At 36.1% G+C, this 15,542-nt stretch overlaps 1 protein-coding gene and 1 long non-coding RNA gene across 9 annotated transcripts in view; both read right to left on the bottom strand.

Moving 5' to 3' along the window:
• LOC139132398 (regulator of MON1-CCZ1 complex-like) overlaps positions 1 to 15,542 on the bottom strand; it is a 155,120-nt gene that overhangs the window by 23,706 nt on the left and 115,872 nt on the right. For 7 of the 8 annotated variants that reach the window (XM_070698741.1, XM_070698736.1, XM_070698738.1 and 4 more), the window contains one exon: positions 9,357 to 9,469. The exons of the other annotated variant lie outside the window; for it this stretch is intronic. In XM_070698741.1, the coding sequence (XP_070554842.1) occupies positions 9,357 to 9,469 (113 nt within the window). The remainder of the gene's footprint in view (positions 1 to 9,356; positions 9,470 to 15,542) is intronic. 8 annotated transcript variants of the gene reach the window in all.
• On the bottom strand, positions 478 to 9,346 carry LOC139132400 (uncharacterized). Its single transcript, XR_011552273.1, has 2 exons — positions 1,502 to 9,346; positions 478 to 1,319 (listed from the first exon to the last, which is right to left on the bottom strand). It is a non-coding gene; the product is annotated as an uncharacterized lncRNA (long non-coding RNA).

The raw sequence follows: 15,542 nt of genomic DNA, 5'->3' as shown, positions 1-15,542 counted from the left end.
AATAGCATCAAAATGACACTGTGCTCACATTTGGTTACACCTGGCGAGCCAGAGCACAACTACTGTCAAGAATCCGACAGTGGACATCGAAATAAAAGGTAAGAAGAAACATTTTATGATCGATACTGGTGCAGCAATTAATGTCATTGAAGAGAGTGACTACAAAAAGATAAAAGAAAAAAATAGCGTCAATGACACTGTAGCTCCCATCCTGGACTATTTAGTGTTTGTTCTCTGGTCAGATATTTGAACATGCTGTGCTCTCCCTGGCCTTTCGAAATTGTTAGTAAATTTACGAATTGGGTTCAAAAAATATTAGTAAGCACAAATTATGTTATTCTGAACCCACCAACTTTCAACAAGCACTTCTGGTACTCAATAGATGATTTTAAGGGGATAGAAATGATGAATGATTTCATTAAAGACAAAAGAAAATGAAAAATCCCTTTTTAGTTTTTTTGACAATGAAAACTCATATTTTGATACGCATTTTCAAAAGATTTATTGAATAACACAGTACATCATGGGTCATGAATGCTTGTAACATTGAAATTTCTTCCTTGTCTCAATAAAGTGTGTAATTTTTGTCAACGGCCAATGAATGTTATTCAATCACTCTATCTTTAGTACACAACATAACATGTTCAAGTATATTGTGACACAAATCATAACTCCCTTTGTGTGTGTAGTCAGTGGTTGATGATTATATATATTAATTTATGAAGCGGTCATTAATATTATCAAATATTATCAGTGTTTGCACAAGTTTTAGATGCTAGAAAATCTGTCCCCTGTTTTTCATATTTGGAAAGCTCTGTTACTTTTAAAGTATGCATGTCATCCCATAGGTACTAGGTGGTGCCTCTATAGCTGCAGTCATTATGCCATGTTCATCTCTAAAATTCTTTAAACAACCACTGATCAGAACATTTGGCAGTCTGTGGTTTCGCACAAATTTTGTCTCATCTCAATCAAATTTAAGTACGCAAACTGAGACTGGTGATCCTGCTAATGTTTTCTTAGAGACAGTTATACTTTTAAAACGCTGCAGATGATCGTCATTTATTTTTTTGTCTGGATAAACTTTTTGGTCATGGGACTGTGCACAGCATTTTCTCTGGATCATAGAAAACTATCAGTATTCATAACATTTGCTGAGACAGTTTCTTGTAAAATTTTTGAAGGAAACCTATTAAAATTGGCAAGCTGACTGAAAAATTCAATTTGCAGATCGTAAAATGACAAATCTGTGACATCTAAGATTTCCGGCTGGCTTCCACCTCCATGCACAGAAAAACACTGTGCAGTACATGTTCAACCTAGCTGTGGGTCCATAGCTGTGGTGTTTTCAGACGGGATTCCTGCCTTTTAAGGGCTGGTTTGACTTTTCCGATTTTTAAACCCGTGGCGGGGTTAAAAATCGAAAAGTCAAAACCAGCCCGTAAAAGGCAGAATCCCGTCTGAAAACACCACAGCTATGGACCCACAGCTAATGTTCAACCATGCGCGGCCCGGACTGCAGTTCTGCTGTAGTTCGACTGTCTTTCAGGCTGACTGTTCTTGATCTCTCTAGCTCGTCGGTTTCATTGTTTCGTATTTTTTTCATATCAGTTGCCGTTTTTATGCCCAACTTTCTTTCCCAACTGGATACTATCAATCCAAAGTTTTGTAACTGCCCGCTTCCCTCGATCCGCTTCAGCAGTCCACTCGGAGAGTTGACAGCATGTGAGTGTTTGGGTGTCTCGAAACTACCGTAATGGGTGGTAATGCATGACACACCACTATGAGATTACAAGACCCGGGGATCTCGAAACCTTTTCGCGCATGCTCATGTTATTACAGGTCAAAGTCCAAAGCCAGCTATCACCATGTGTCGATGCGCTGATGATAGGGGCAGCGTAGGTTTTGAAAGACGAGATATGACAGTATTTCCCCGGAATTCACAATCTTGACCGAAAATCAGGCTTCTAAAATAACAAAATCGTTCGTAAATGGCCGATCGGGCATTCATTTTTTTTCGTAAATTTTCATTTTTGTTCGTAATTTACGAAAGTTACGAGCGACAGCGAGAGCACAGACATGTGTGAAAGGGATAAAGTGCATGAAGTGAAAATACTTAAATGTAATGTACTGGAGACGGTGAAATATGTTTAATGTATTTATTCAGAATATAAAATGGAAAAAATACAGAATTAGATATATCGAATACTGTGATACAACAATTAACTCAACAAGTCATTTACAATGACATAGTCCCCACTTGTAATAGTAGTATCATCTTAAGGTCTAATATCCTATCAAAATTGGAGGGTATAGAACTTGTGGTTACTGAGATATGCATATATATGTATAATCAAGGTCAAAGGTCATCGAGGTCACATGACATTTTGAAAAAAAAAATTATATTGCTAATTAATCCCTATATGCCAAAAAATCAGATCTCTAGCTCTATTCGCTTGCCCAGATTTTGATGTGTACATAATTAATGAGGTAAAGCGTGTGTTGTCATAAGGTCTCCCATCCTACAAAATACAAAGGACAAGGCACTTGTGGTTACTTATTTATTGACATAAACATATATTTTCGGTTCTATTCTACGGAACGAAATTCTCAGACGAAGGAATATCACCAGATCCTGAGAAGGTAACTGCAATGCAGCACCGCCAACAAACCCAAGTGAGGTAAGAAGCTTACTTGGTATGGTTAATTACTTCAGTCGATTCATCCCCGACTTAGCGACAATTATACAACTGTTAAGACAGCTAACGGTAAAAGACGAACCGTGGGAATGGACGGGAAAACAAGATGCAATGAAAACTATCAAAGAAAGACTGACAAGTGATACAATTATGGCATATTTCGATCCAAAGAAAGAGACCGAAATAGTGGTAGATGCAAGCCCAGTTGGTTTAGTAGCCATGTTGACACAAAAGAGCAAACGACATGACGCTCCACAAGTACTTTTCTATGCAAGCAGATGACTTACACCAGTCGAACAACGATACTCGCAGACCGAACGAGAAGCACTCGCAGTAGTATGGGCCTGCGAACAATTTCATTTGTATGTGTACGGCCAGAAATTCGACATTATCACAGATCACAAGCCATTCCTCCAAATATACAACAATCCAAATTCGAAACCACCTGCTTGAATTGAACAATGGAAATTGAAGTTACAAGACTACGACTTCACTGTAATATACCAGCCAGGAAAAGACACCCCAGCTGATTACATGTCAAGACACCCTGACTATAAATCAAAGCCGAGCAGCAGACAAGAGAAAGTAGCTGAAGTATACATAAACTTTGTTGTTATGCACGCCACACCCAAAGCTTTAACGCTAGAGGAAATCAAGGCTGAAACGATAGCTCATCCAACGCTACAGGCAGTGGCAACAGCAATCAAGACAGGACAATGTTACAAGGTCATCGACCCAAGCGACGAAGAAAACATTGACCGGAAAAAAATACAAGCACTACACAAAGTCTGAGACAAGCTGACTCTAACAACGACAGAAGACTTACTTCTGCATGGGACACAAATCGTGATTCCAGCATCACTACAAAACAGAGCCATCAAACTCGCTCATGAAGGACACCAAGGAGTTGTCAAGACAAAGAAATTACTACAAGAGAAAATATGGTTTCCAAACATCAACAAGCTGGTAGAAGAGAAAGTACAAAATTGTCTACCGTGTCAAGCAGGGACGCACAGTACAAGTCGTGAAACATTACAGATGACGGAAACACCGGACAATCCCTGGGAAGAAGTAAGCATCGACTTCTGTGGACCATTTCCATCAGGTGACTAGTTACTCTTCATATTAGACCAATACTCCAGATATCCAGTGGTAGAAATTATAAAATCAACATCAGCAAGAGCAGTAATACCAAAGCTCGACAAGATATTTCCAAATACGGCATACCAAAAAGGCTAACATCTGACAACGGACCTCCATTCAACAGTAAAGAATTCAAGCAATTTGCAAATTATCTAGGATTTAAACACCGTAAGATCACACCATATTGGCCAGAAGCAAATGGTGAAGCTGAACGCTTCATGCACACAGTTGAGAAGGCAATACGTACAGCACAAGCAGAAAATAAATCATGGAAACAAGAACTGTACACTTTCCTGAGGAATTACCGATCAACACCACACAGTACAACAGGTCTACCTCCAGCGACAGAAATATTCCAGCGACCACTCAACATCAAGATTCCAACTTTCATCAGATGAAAACCTCAACAGAAATTGCAACAACGAGACAAGAAAGCCAAAGACAAAATGAAGAAATACGCTGACAAATGCCGAAACACCAAACCATGTGACATCAAACAAGGCAACACTGTTCTCATTAAAAACACCGAGAAAGGAAAACTTGAAACTCCGTACAAAATACATCCGTACGAAGTCGTTCAGAAGAAAGGAAGTATGGTTACAGCTAAAAGATGCTCACACACCATCACTTGCAACTCATCCCAAGTAAAGAAAATCCCAAAGAGAAACATCAAACAAGAAAATGCCGACAATGAAGAGGAAGAGGAAAGAGAAATAAATACGACATCGCTGAACAAGGACGAGCAAACAGAAGAAACACATGTGCCAACATCAGAACTGACATCGACCCAAGACAAAGAAAAGAGACATCCGGAACGAGAAAGATGTGCACCAAAATACCTCGAGGATTACATGACTAAGTGAGAAAAGATTTAGTCAGCCAGAAATACACTAGTCCTGTTGGGTAGCAGAATAATCTCCTGACTAGATATATACAAAGACCACAGTACTGTAAATTTCACATAATGCATAATGATTTGTATCCTCAGAGATTCCCCAGAGAAGTCTACCAGGTCTCATTAGGGTAAAGACTGCATTAACTTGCATGGTACCTGAAATCCGAGTCCTTACCTGACCAACTCAGGAGACAAACAGAAGACTTAATCCCCCCAAGGTGTGAATGTTCCATTGTTACTTTTATCTTATCCAGCTGGTGCCATTGTAGGAAAGGCAGGTCTGTGAAATTGATCCTCTGATAACTAAGTAGCGAAGTAGGGTATTCCTAAGTTAATGGAGCTTTCCTGTAATGTCCCATGTGTAGACAAATTAATAGACTAGTTGCATTGTAAGTTTTCTCAGAGAATGACCCCTTCAGTTCGTCATAACTTGCTGCCTAAAAAGTATGGCATTTGTCGTACCTACAAAATGTGACTTCCATGGTTGTTTAATGGTTATTTGGAAACTTTTGCTGAAATTTCTAAATGTACTTTTACTTGATATTATCTATCAATTATTCTGATGCTGCACATTATTGTTTGCATAAAGAACTGAAAAAGTTATAAGAAAAGTTACCTTCAAGGATACAAATCAAAGAGCATTCTGGGTAATTTATTGTACTGTGGCGACCGGATAGTCCACCCCTATCTCTTAGTTAAGATTAGAAATAGAATTAGAACACATGCAATAGAATAGCAATATATTTACTTTCATTTTATTATTTTTAGAATTTCAATTATAATCTTTTGACTCATTTATCAACGGACAATATGAACTCTATTATGAACTCTATCAAACAGTCAATACATCAACATCCGATCATTCAACATTTTGGAACTATCACAAATAATCCAATTTTAATTAAAGGAGGGATGTAGTGTTTCAACACTATCTCACATCTGTTCACTTCCCTCAAGTACACATCCTTGAGTCAATATACTGACTTGACAATCACATTCCACAGGTTAAATATCCATGATGTGATATGTCACAGTCTTTACTCTTAGACAATAAAGTAAGCAGTTCTAGTTTAGACATCAAGCCTACAACAGTGTCTGTCCCTGTGTCCACACACATCATACACACAGACACATCAAAATCAGTAGTGCTTTCCGGTCAATGGTGAATTGAATGTATAAGAACAAGCTTATTTTCCTTGTGTCTTTGTTTGACAGGGTAGATGATGATAGCTCTGTTTCCTATTATACAAAATCTGGTATTCTCATGCGTAAATGGAGACCTCCAGATGTTTTGGTTGATTAGTTGTGTAAGAGAGATAATTTTAGAACAGTAATTAGCATGTCAATAAAAGTTCTAGATTGTTCTTGATATGCCTTTATAAAAGGGACGCGCTCAGCTTCCAGTCAGACTTTTGGGATCGTGTCTCTTGTGTGTTACTAAACTCCAGCAGTAGTCATTCTCAAGACTTTTCAAGACCTTCACTGCCAACGCTGGATTTATACTGTGGACTTTGTGCAGCTTCAAGCCTGCAAGGACTGTTCATTCATCCAACTGACTGTTACAACTCTGAGACTGGAGCTTTGCCGTCCCAGCTGAGATAAGTAGTCTGTACACTTTTAAAGCTTGTACTCTATCCCTGACTTAGCAATTAGTTTTATTTTCGTAATAAATTTTGTTTAAACGTTAACTGCTGAGTTCACCCTTTTGTTCGTTTTCTCTGCACGTAACACTTGATTTTAATCGAAGTAAGATGAGTTTGTAACACTTTGTGACGCAATATTTTTATATCTTTTGGCTACACACCAAAAAATGAAAAATTCATAAATTCACATTTAAAACTCTTTTGGATGGACAGGTTGTATGGGGTCTGTGGTTGCAAGAAACACACTTATCTATCAAATCTTATGCATATGTAGTTTTTTTAATTTTTTAGGTTTGCACTTAAGTATAGCAAGCACTGTTACTTTTTAACTTTGTGTAGATCATGTTATGAACTTTAAATATAGGGCCAAAGTCCCTGAAGCTACTATAGATATGGATACAAAATTAAGTATATCCTGACTGTATGAAATTATCTCACTACTTTTACCAAAAACGCCTTTTTTGACACTAATTTGCATATTTTCAACAATATCAAAAAATTAAAAAAAATGGTTTCTCAAAATCATATTTTTCATCTATACAACAAATAGCAAATCAGTAAGTAATGGGGTTCTCAAGATATTTGAGTGGACGGACGCCTCATAAACGGACATACATACATACATACATACATACCGTACATACATACATACAGACCGATCTACGGACGCGGGACGGATACCCATCCCAATAGCTTCTACAGACTATAGTCTAAAGTAGCTAAAAAATGATTTTCCATGCTGTCTTGTTTTATAGTAATGCAATTTTTACAACTCTTTACACAGTACTGCATTAATTTCTACATTTGAAATATTTAGTGGGAGACAATGTCATATAATAGTTTTACGTGAATTTACATTATACCCATGTGCAACTTTATAGACATATTTTGCAACAGTTCTCACTCGAATAACATATTTCATCATTGTTTGGGTATCTAAGCAACACTTGCAATGCAGTGAATCATAACTGGACAAGTAAAGGTAAACTTATAATAAATTGGTTGAGATGTGCCTGAGTTATGGCTCCATCAGTGTTCTGCCAAGCTTTGGCATCATTGGTGTCTGAGGGCCCATGGAAGCTCAAAAAGTGGGTCACTGTTGAAAAAAGGGGGTCATTCTCAAGACAATTATACACTTTTATTACGTGCCATACCCGTGTTGTTGTTTCGAAGTTCACTGCGCGACATCATAGTGGAACTGAAATCACGTAACCATTTTTCATGAAAACGTCAAACATTGCCTCAATGAAGGCTGAGTTTCCGATGATGGCTGCTCGATGTTTTGAGACTGCACTGTTTCTAACTGATGCGTTTCAGATGTAGATGGCTGCAGCGTGCATGGGTTTACAGTTTCCGAGGATGTAGACAGCTGACACACTATGTCATGTTCTAATGTATTGTCTTCACTCGTCCAGCTGTTGGATTTGCCTTTTTAGGGGCGGATGGTTCAAAGAAACTAAGAATTGTTCTGCCTCGGTGTTTTGATTTATTCACGGAAGCCATTCTCCTTTGCAGAGAGTACTGTGGGGCATTGAATTTAATAGACGCTGACTGGCTGACTTGAATCTAGCCAATGAAAACCTAGTTCATGATTATGCAAATAAAAAATCACTGAAGGTTTCTATGGAAGCAACACGTCTCATGTTCTCACGAGCACGCGTGAGAAGCGTGGAATGTCTACTTCCGCGTTTGGCCTTTCGCGTATAGCACGTAAATAAGTGTATTTATTTTACTGACAATTAAGTGGGACTGACGGCACGCTGCGCCTTGGGGACCCGATGATTGATTTGTTTGGGGTCTTCAATTTTATTTTTGCGGCAATGGCGCAATGCCGCGGCCTCGGCAGAACACTGCTCCGTACATGAAAAAAATCGTAACAAAATAGCCGCAACACAACCATATTGAATCGTATACTGAAACAAATTAGCATGCATATGTATGATAAAGGTTGATGTCCCTGGTCCAACTTACGATAAAATTGGTTGAGATGTGCCTGAGTTATGGCTCCATACAAGAAAAAATACCGCAATTATACGGTGTCACTCAAATTTGATCAGAATTGGTACATACCAGTATGGGTTCCACAGATCAAAAATAAATGTTGGTTCTATCTGTTCAGTGGAGGAAAATTCTATGTTGATGTTATGACAATGATTTCTGCACAGTACAACCAGAAAAACAACAAGAAATATTTAAACCAGAAAAACAAGAATGACAAAAGTAAATAAGGTCTGAAACTTTAGGTACTGGAGGTCAACTTTAGCAACATGCATAGCAGAAACAGCTAGCCCCTCTTAGTTTGAGCATAGACAGTCTTCCCCCTCTACTGTCTATGGTTTGAGCAGGTCTGTATGTAACAGTTCATAAACAATGACAGAAAATGACTCAAGGTCAGTGGACTAGCCTGTTTCAGTCACTGGCATGCCACTTCTCCTGCACATTTGCAGGATTTCCCTTTTTCTTACCCCATTTGCACATTTTTGACGTGACTGATGAGTTCATTTGAACAACGTCACATCTCAACCCCTGCATCAGCCCGTATTCCAAATACTGAGATGGTAGCTTTGGCGGTATGGGAGCCTTTGTGTGTGACAGACATACATCCGCACGTACATACCCACATACATACATACATACATAGAGACATACAGACACCAACAACTCATCATATAAGCTCTTTTTGGTATTTATATACATACCAAATATGAGCTAAAAATCGTAACAAAATGGCTGCCACGCGGCCATACTGACTCATATCACAAAATAAATCAATGTGCATATGTATGACATAAGGAGTAATCCTTGTACCAAGTTTGAATGAAATCGCTCCAGGCATCTCTGAGACATCTGCTTGAACGGACGGACACACGTACGGACGCACGCACGGACACGCACGGACATGACCAAACCTATAAGTCCCCCCGGACTAATGAAACAGACAACAGATTTACAAATGGCAGCCACGTTACGTCTTACCTTGTCTGGTATCATTGTAATCATTGGTTCCAGTCGTAGAAGTACATGCCACATGCATCCTAGTTTGGCATCTATTACTATGTTGGGTTGGAAAACAATCCAGTTTGGTGAATCTAAAATTTTATTAAGGACTTTATCTGATCACATACAGTCAATATTCCCAAATTAAATCAACTTTTAATAGGAATTCACAACCAGATATGAACTGGAAATGCTCACGTGTTTCATAATATTGCAGTTATGTGTAAATTTGAACCTTTGCCACATGTTTGCAACTTCATTGAAAGTGTCATATCAACATAATGAATAATATTCACATCAGATTAATTCTAAATCCAAGTATATATCCCCAATCAGGAAAGTTCATTAAGGTGGCTGGAAAGGCTATTTTTGCACCAATGCTTTTCTCAGAGTTAATGTCAAGTTTCAAGTGTTAGAATCAAGATATTTAGTTCAAATTTTCAGGATAACTCTCTTAGTTAATACTTTCTCCAAAGACTATAATAATTGTATATTTGCAGCCATGATTTTGAAATATGACACCAGTAAATATTAAAATTTAATTTTTCATATTTTTTTACATATTTGAATTTAATAATAATTGGATAGTATTAATATTACCAAATTAGTTATAAATATGTTGACACTATTAATTGTAAGATTTGTACGGCAGGATTTGTAAATAAATTTGTTTTTATGATTTTACATGGGTTTACATATCAAAAAATTATTAAAAATTCTTTCAAATTTCAAAATATGATTTTTCAAAAAGTACTTCAAATACAGGAAAATTATGCCATACATATCTTATCTGTAACCTTGTTAATAGGCTGTAAAAATTCCATGTCCATATCTCATTTCAAAGGTTGGATTAAATTGATATATAATTATGTAGGAAAACTGTTATTCTGTCAAAAATGTTGAAAAAAAGCCATATTTGCACCCCTCTTTTGAAGTCACAGAGGAGTCTTTTTGGTAAATCTCACTTTTGACACCTCTTTGACACTCAAAGAATCTAAAAATGCATTTACAATAGCAGTCACTCACTCTGAATGCAAGCACCGCCTTGTCAAACTTTCCTGAAAAACAGCAAATAATGACTTTCCCTTTTTAAACATTTTATTAAAAGCTAGGGGACCTCTACCATAGTTAATACACTAAGGACTCCCCAACTTCTTCTTATTTGGTCAATTTTTCAGAAGTTTCAACAGGCTGTAACTCTGCAATGCCTTTGTGCCCAAATGTCTAGTTTTTTTTATTCCACAGAGAATGTTGACTACTTTTATATTTTAATAGTTTTGTTGAAGTTTATAACTGACGCTCTAGCCTTTCCAACCACCTTAAATTTGCAAATAAGGAATTGGCTAAAGTAAAAATGCTTAATGATTTTCAATGTTGTATCATAGTATCTTTAATGTACATAGCAAGTTTCGTCAAATTTCGTCAAGTCAATACAGATAAATAAATTAGGAAAGTTCATTAAATATGCAAATTGGGAATTGGCTGAAGTAAAATAGTTTAATGACTTTCAATAATGTTGTTTTATAGGATCTTCAATATATGTAGCAAGATTCATCAACTTCAGTCTAGTCAATTCAGATATATATCCATAATTAGTGAAGTTCATTACATATGTAAATATAGAATTGGCTGAAGTAAAACTGCTTAATGATTTTCAATAATGTTATATCATAGTATCTTCAATGTACACAGCAAGTTTCATCAACTTCGGTCAAGTCAATTCAAATAAATATCCCTAATTTCAAAAGTTCATTAAAATATGCAAATTAAGAGTTTGATGAAGTAACCAGATATGAACTGAAAATGCTCACATGTTTAATTATATATTGCAGTTATGTGTAAATTTGAACCTTTGTCACATGTTTGCAACTTCATTGAAAGTGTTATGATCAACATAATGAATAATATTCACCACAGATTAATTCTAAATCCAAGTATACATCCCAAATCAGGAAAGTTCATTAAAATATGCAAATAAGGAATTGACTGAAATGTTCTCATTAAATATGCAAATTAGGAAATGGCTGAAGTAAAAATGCTAAATGACTTTAAATAATATTGTATCATAGTATCTTCAATGTACAAAGCAATGCGTCAACTTTGGTCTAGTCAAGACAGATAAATATCCTTCATTAGGCAAGTTCATTAAATTTGCAAATAAGGAATTGGCTAAAGTAAAAATGCTTAATGACTTTCAATGTTGTATCATAGTATCTTTAATGTACATAGCAAGTTTCATCAAATTTGGTCTAGTCAATAAAGATAAATATCCCTAATTAGAAAAGTTCATTAAATATGTAAATTAGGAATTGGCTGAAGTAAAAAAGTTTAATGACTTTCAATAATGTTGTTTTATAGTATCTTCAATAGAGGTTGAAGATTCATTAACTTCGGTCGAGTCAATTCAGATATATATCCCTAATTAGTGAAGTTCATTAAATATGTAAATAAGTAATTGACTGAAGTAAAACTGCTTAATGATTTTCAATAATGTTTTACCATAGTATCTTCAATATACATAGCAAGTTTCATCAACTTTGGTCAAGTCTATTCAGATATGTATATCTAATTAGGAAAGTTTATTAAATATGCAAATAAGGAGTTGGCTGAAGTAAACATCTTTAATGACTTTCAACAATGTTATATCATAGTATCTTTAATGTACATAGCAAGATTCATCATATTTGGTCAAGTCAATTCAAATAAATATCCCTAAATTCAAAAGTTCATTAAATATGCAAATTAAGAGTTTGATGAAGTAGAAATGCTTTAATAATGACTTTCAATAATGTTAAATCATAGTATCTTCAATATACATACCAAGTTTTGTCAATTTTGATCAAGTCAAATCAGATATATATCCCTAATTAGGAAAGATCATTAAATATGCAAATTATCCATTACCTTTTACGTCATCCCTTAATATCTTTCACAGCTGATATATCTTGGTATGATCAACATTTGTAGCAAATCTCATCAAATTGTGTGCACTCGTTGTCAATATATACCTGTTTTTCCTAAAATCATTAATTATGCAAATGAGCAAAAAGAAAGCAAGCCACACCCACCAAAAACTAATCAGTTCTTGCCATTTGCAAACTGAAACTATGTACCAGATTTGATTCTGATCTGATGAGCCGTTTTTGAGATATCGAGCACACAGACAGACAGACAGACACACACACACACAGACACACACACAGACAGACAGACATCGCTGCGACATACGCTCACGTGTGTGAACACGTGAGCAAAAAATGCTTAATGACTTTCAATAATGTTAAATCATAGTATCTTCAATATACATACCAAGTTTAAATTTTGATCAAGTTGAATCAGATATATATCCCTAATAAGGAAAGTTCATTAAATATGCAAATTATCTATTATCTTTTATGTCACCCCTTAATATCTTTCACAGCTGATATATCTTGGTGTGATCAACATTTGTAGCGAATCTCTACAAATTGATATATATATATATATACATTTTTTCTAAAATCATTAATTATGCAAATGAGCAAAAATTAAGCAAGCCACACCAACCAACCAGATATGAACTGTAAATGCTCACGTGTTTCATTATATATTGCAGTTATGTGTAAATTTGAACCTTTGCCACATGTTTGCAACTTCATTGAAAGTATTATGATCAACATAATAAACAATATTCACCACAGATTAACTCAATAGGTCATTAAGTATTCAAATATGTAATTAGCTGAAATAAAAATAATTAATTTCTTTGACTGCTATCATTGTATCACCACTTTATATAGCAAGTGTAATTGCCTTTGTTCAAATCCTTCAAACTATATATTCCAAACTTTGAATGTTCATTAGATATGAAAACTATAAATTAGCTGACATGAAAACTTAAGTGCGAAATGACTTCCAATATTGGTATAACCTGGTATAATCATCAATGTACATAGCATGTTATGCCAACTTTGATCAAATAAATCCAAGTATATATCCCTAATTAGGAAAGTTAATTAAATACACATATTAGGAATTGGCTGAAGCAAAAATGCTTAACGCCTTTCAATAATGTTAGCCTACTGTTATGTAGGTCATTTCCCCCCACACTCATCATGACCTGAGTTCAATTAGTCTAGAACATTCCCAAGGTCACTGCCCTTGATGACCTCACAACCTTGAATTCAATTAGTCATGTTTGGAATGTTCTGGAAAGTTGATTAGTTGTGTAAGGGAGATAATTTTAGAACAGTAATTAGCATGTCAATAAAAGTTCTAGATTGTTCTTACATGCCTTTATAAAAGGGACGTGCACAGCTTCCAGTCAGACTTTTGGGATCGTGTCTCTTGTGTGTTACTAAACTCCAGCAGTAGTCATTCTCAAGACTTTTCAAGACCTTCACTGCCAACGCTGGATTTATACTGTGGACTTTGTGCAGTTTCAAGCCTGCAAGCCAAAGGACTGTTCATTCATCCGACTGACTGTTACAACTCTGAGACTGGAGCTCTGCCGTCCCAGCTGAGATAAGTAGTCTGTACACTTTTAAAGCTTGTACTCTATCCCTGACTTAGCAATTAGTTTTATTTTCGTAATAAATTTTGTTTAAACGTTAACTGCTGAGTTCACCCTTTTGTTCGTTTTCTCTGCACGTAACAAAATTGGGGGCTCGTCCGGGAGCCGAATATTTTGAGCCGTTTGACAACATTTTGCCTGCCTTTTCAAAACTACTGTATACTGTGAACTCAGCAAAATTCAATCATGGCGGATTCAAGCCAGACGAATTAATGGATGACCTTGATCAGGACACATTTGATTCCCTCAGAAAAGACGACCTCATAACACTGGCCAATTTCCTTAAGGTAGAAGTTAAACGATCTATGCGCAAGCGAGAATAACAGTTCAAGATTGCAAAACATTTAGTTAAATCAGGCCATTTTGAGGAGTCTGCCTTAAAAGATTATGAGCCCGAGTCTACCTCTGAACTCAGAAAATTAGAATTAGAAATGCAGACAAATTTGGAGATCAAGAAACTAGAATTACAAATGAGAGAGAAAGAATTAGAAATGGAAGAAAGACAAAGAGAGAAAGAAAGAGAGGAAAAAGAAAAGGAAAGAGAATTAGCAGAACACCGACTGCAATTAGAAATGAGACGTTAGAGCTTAGAAAGTCAGGAAAATTCTTCCCTTCAGACAATTTTGACATCACTAAGCATTTCAGGTTAGTTCCCCCTTTCCAAGAAAAGGATGTTGATAAATATTTCCTTCATTTTGAGAAAATTGCTCAGAGTCTGGATTGGCCTAAGGAGTCCTGGTCTATGCTTTTGCAGAGTGCTTTGGTGGGTAAAGCCAGAGAAATTTACATTCAGTTGTCAGTAGAGCAGGCTTCAGATTATGATTCTGTGAAGGAATTAATTCTCAAGGGCTATGAGTTGGTGCCTGAAGCTTACCGTCAGAAATTTAGGGATTGTGAGAAGGTGAAGGATCAAACTTATGTTGAATTTGCTCGAACAAAAGAACAACTGTTTGATCGTTGGTGTTTCTTCTGAAAAGGTCAGTCAGAATTATGACAAATTACGACAGCTCGTTTTGATTGAGGAATTTAAAAGGTGCATCCGGAGTGACATCAAGACGTTTATCAATGAACAAAAGGCAGATACATTAGAGGTTGCTGCACGTTTGGCCGATGATTATTCATTGACCCACAATCTTCATTTCTCAGCAAACCATCCCAGTCCTTTTCCTACAGAAACAATGCAGGTAAATTTAACTCCTCCTTTTCACCCAAGAAATTTTCAAAGGAGAGTAGGAAATCAAATGACAACAGTTCACAAAATTCAAGTAACACTCCCACATCATATCCCAAGTCTCAATCTCCTTCTGACAAACAGTTTGGTACACTTTCTTGTAATTATTGTAAGAAAGACGGCCATTTAATGTCAGATTGTTTCAAATTGAAAAGAAAACGTGAAGGTCAAAGTGGTCAAAGTGGATCTAAGCCAACCGGCTTTATTTCTTCATCAACTCAATTAGAGTCTAATAATGTGTGTAACACATTTTCTGAGGTTAAACCCCTCTCATCCCCAATTAATGAGGTCAAGGTCAATTCTTCTCAAGATAGCATTATGGGTATTTTCGAACCATTTATTCATGATGGTTTTATATCACTTTCTAGTGATTTCTCTTCCG

Source organism: Ptychodera flava, chromosome 5 (genome assembly GCF_041260155.1).
Source record: "Ptychodera flava strain L36383 chromosome 5, AS_Pfla_20210202, whole genome shotgun sequence".
Taxonomy (NCBI): domain Eukaryota; kingdom Metazoa; phylum Hemichordata; class Enteropneusta; family Ptychoderidae; genus Ptychodera; species Ptychodera flava.
Note: the sequence above shows the minus strand (reverse complement) of the source record. Positions and strands in the feature narration are given on the sequence as shown.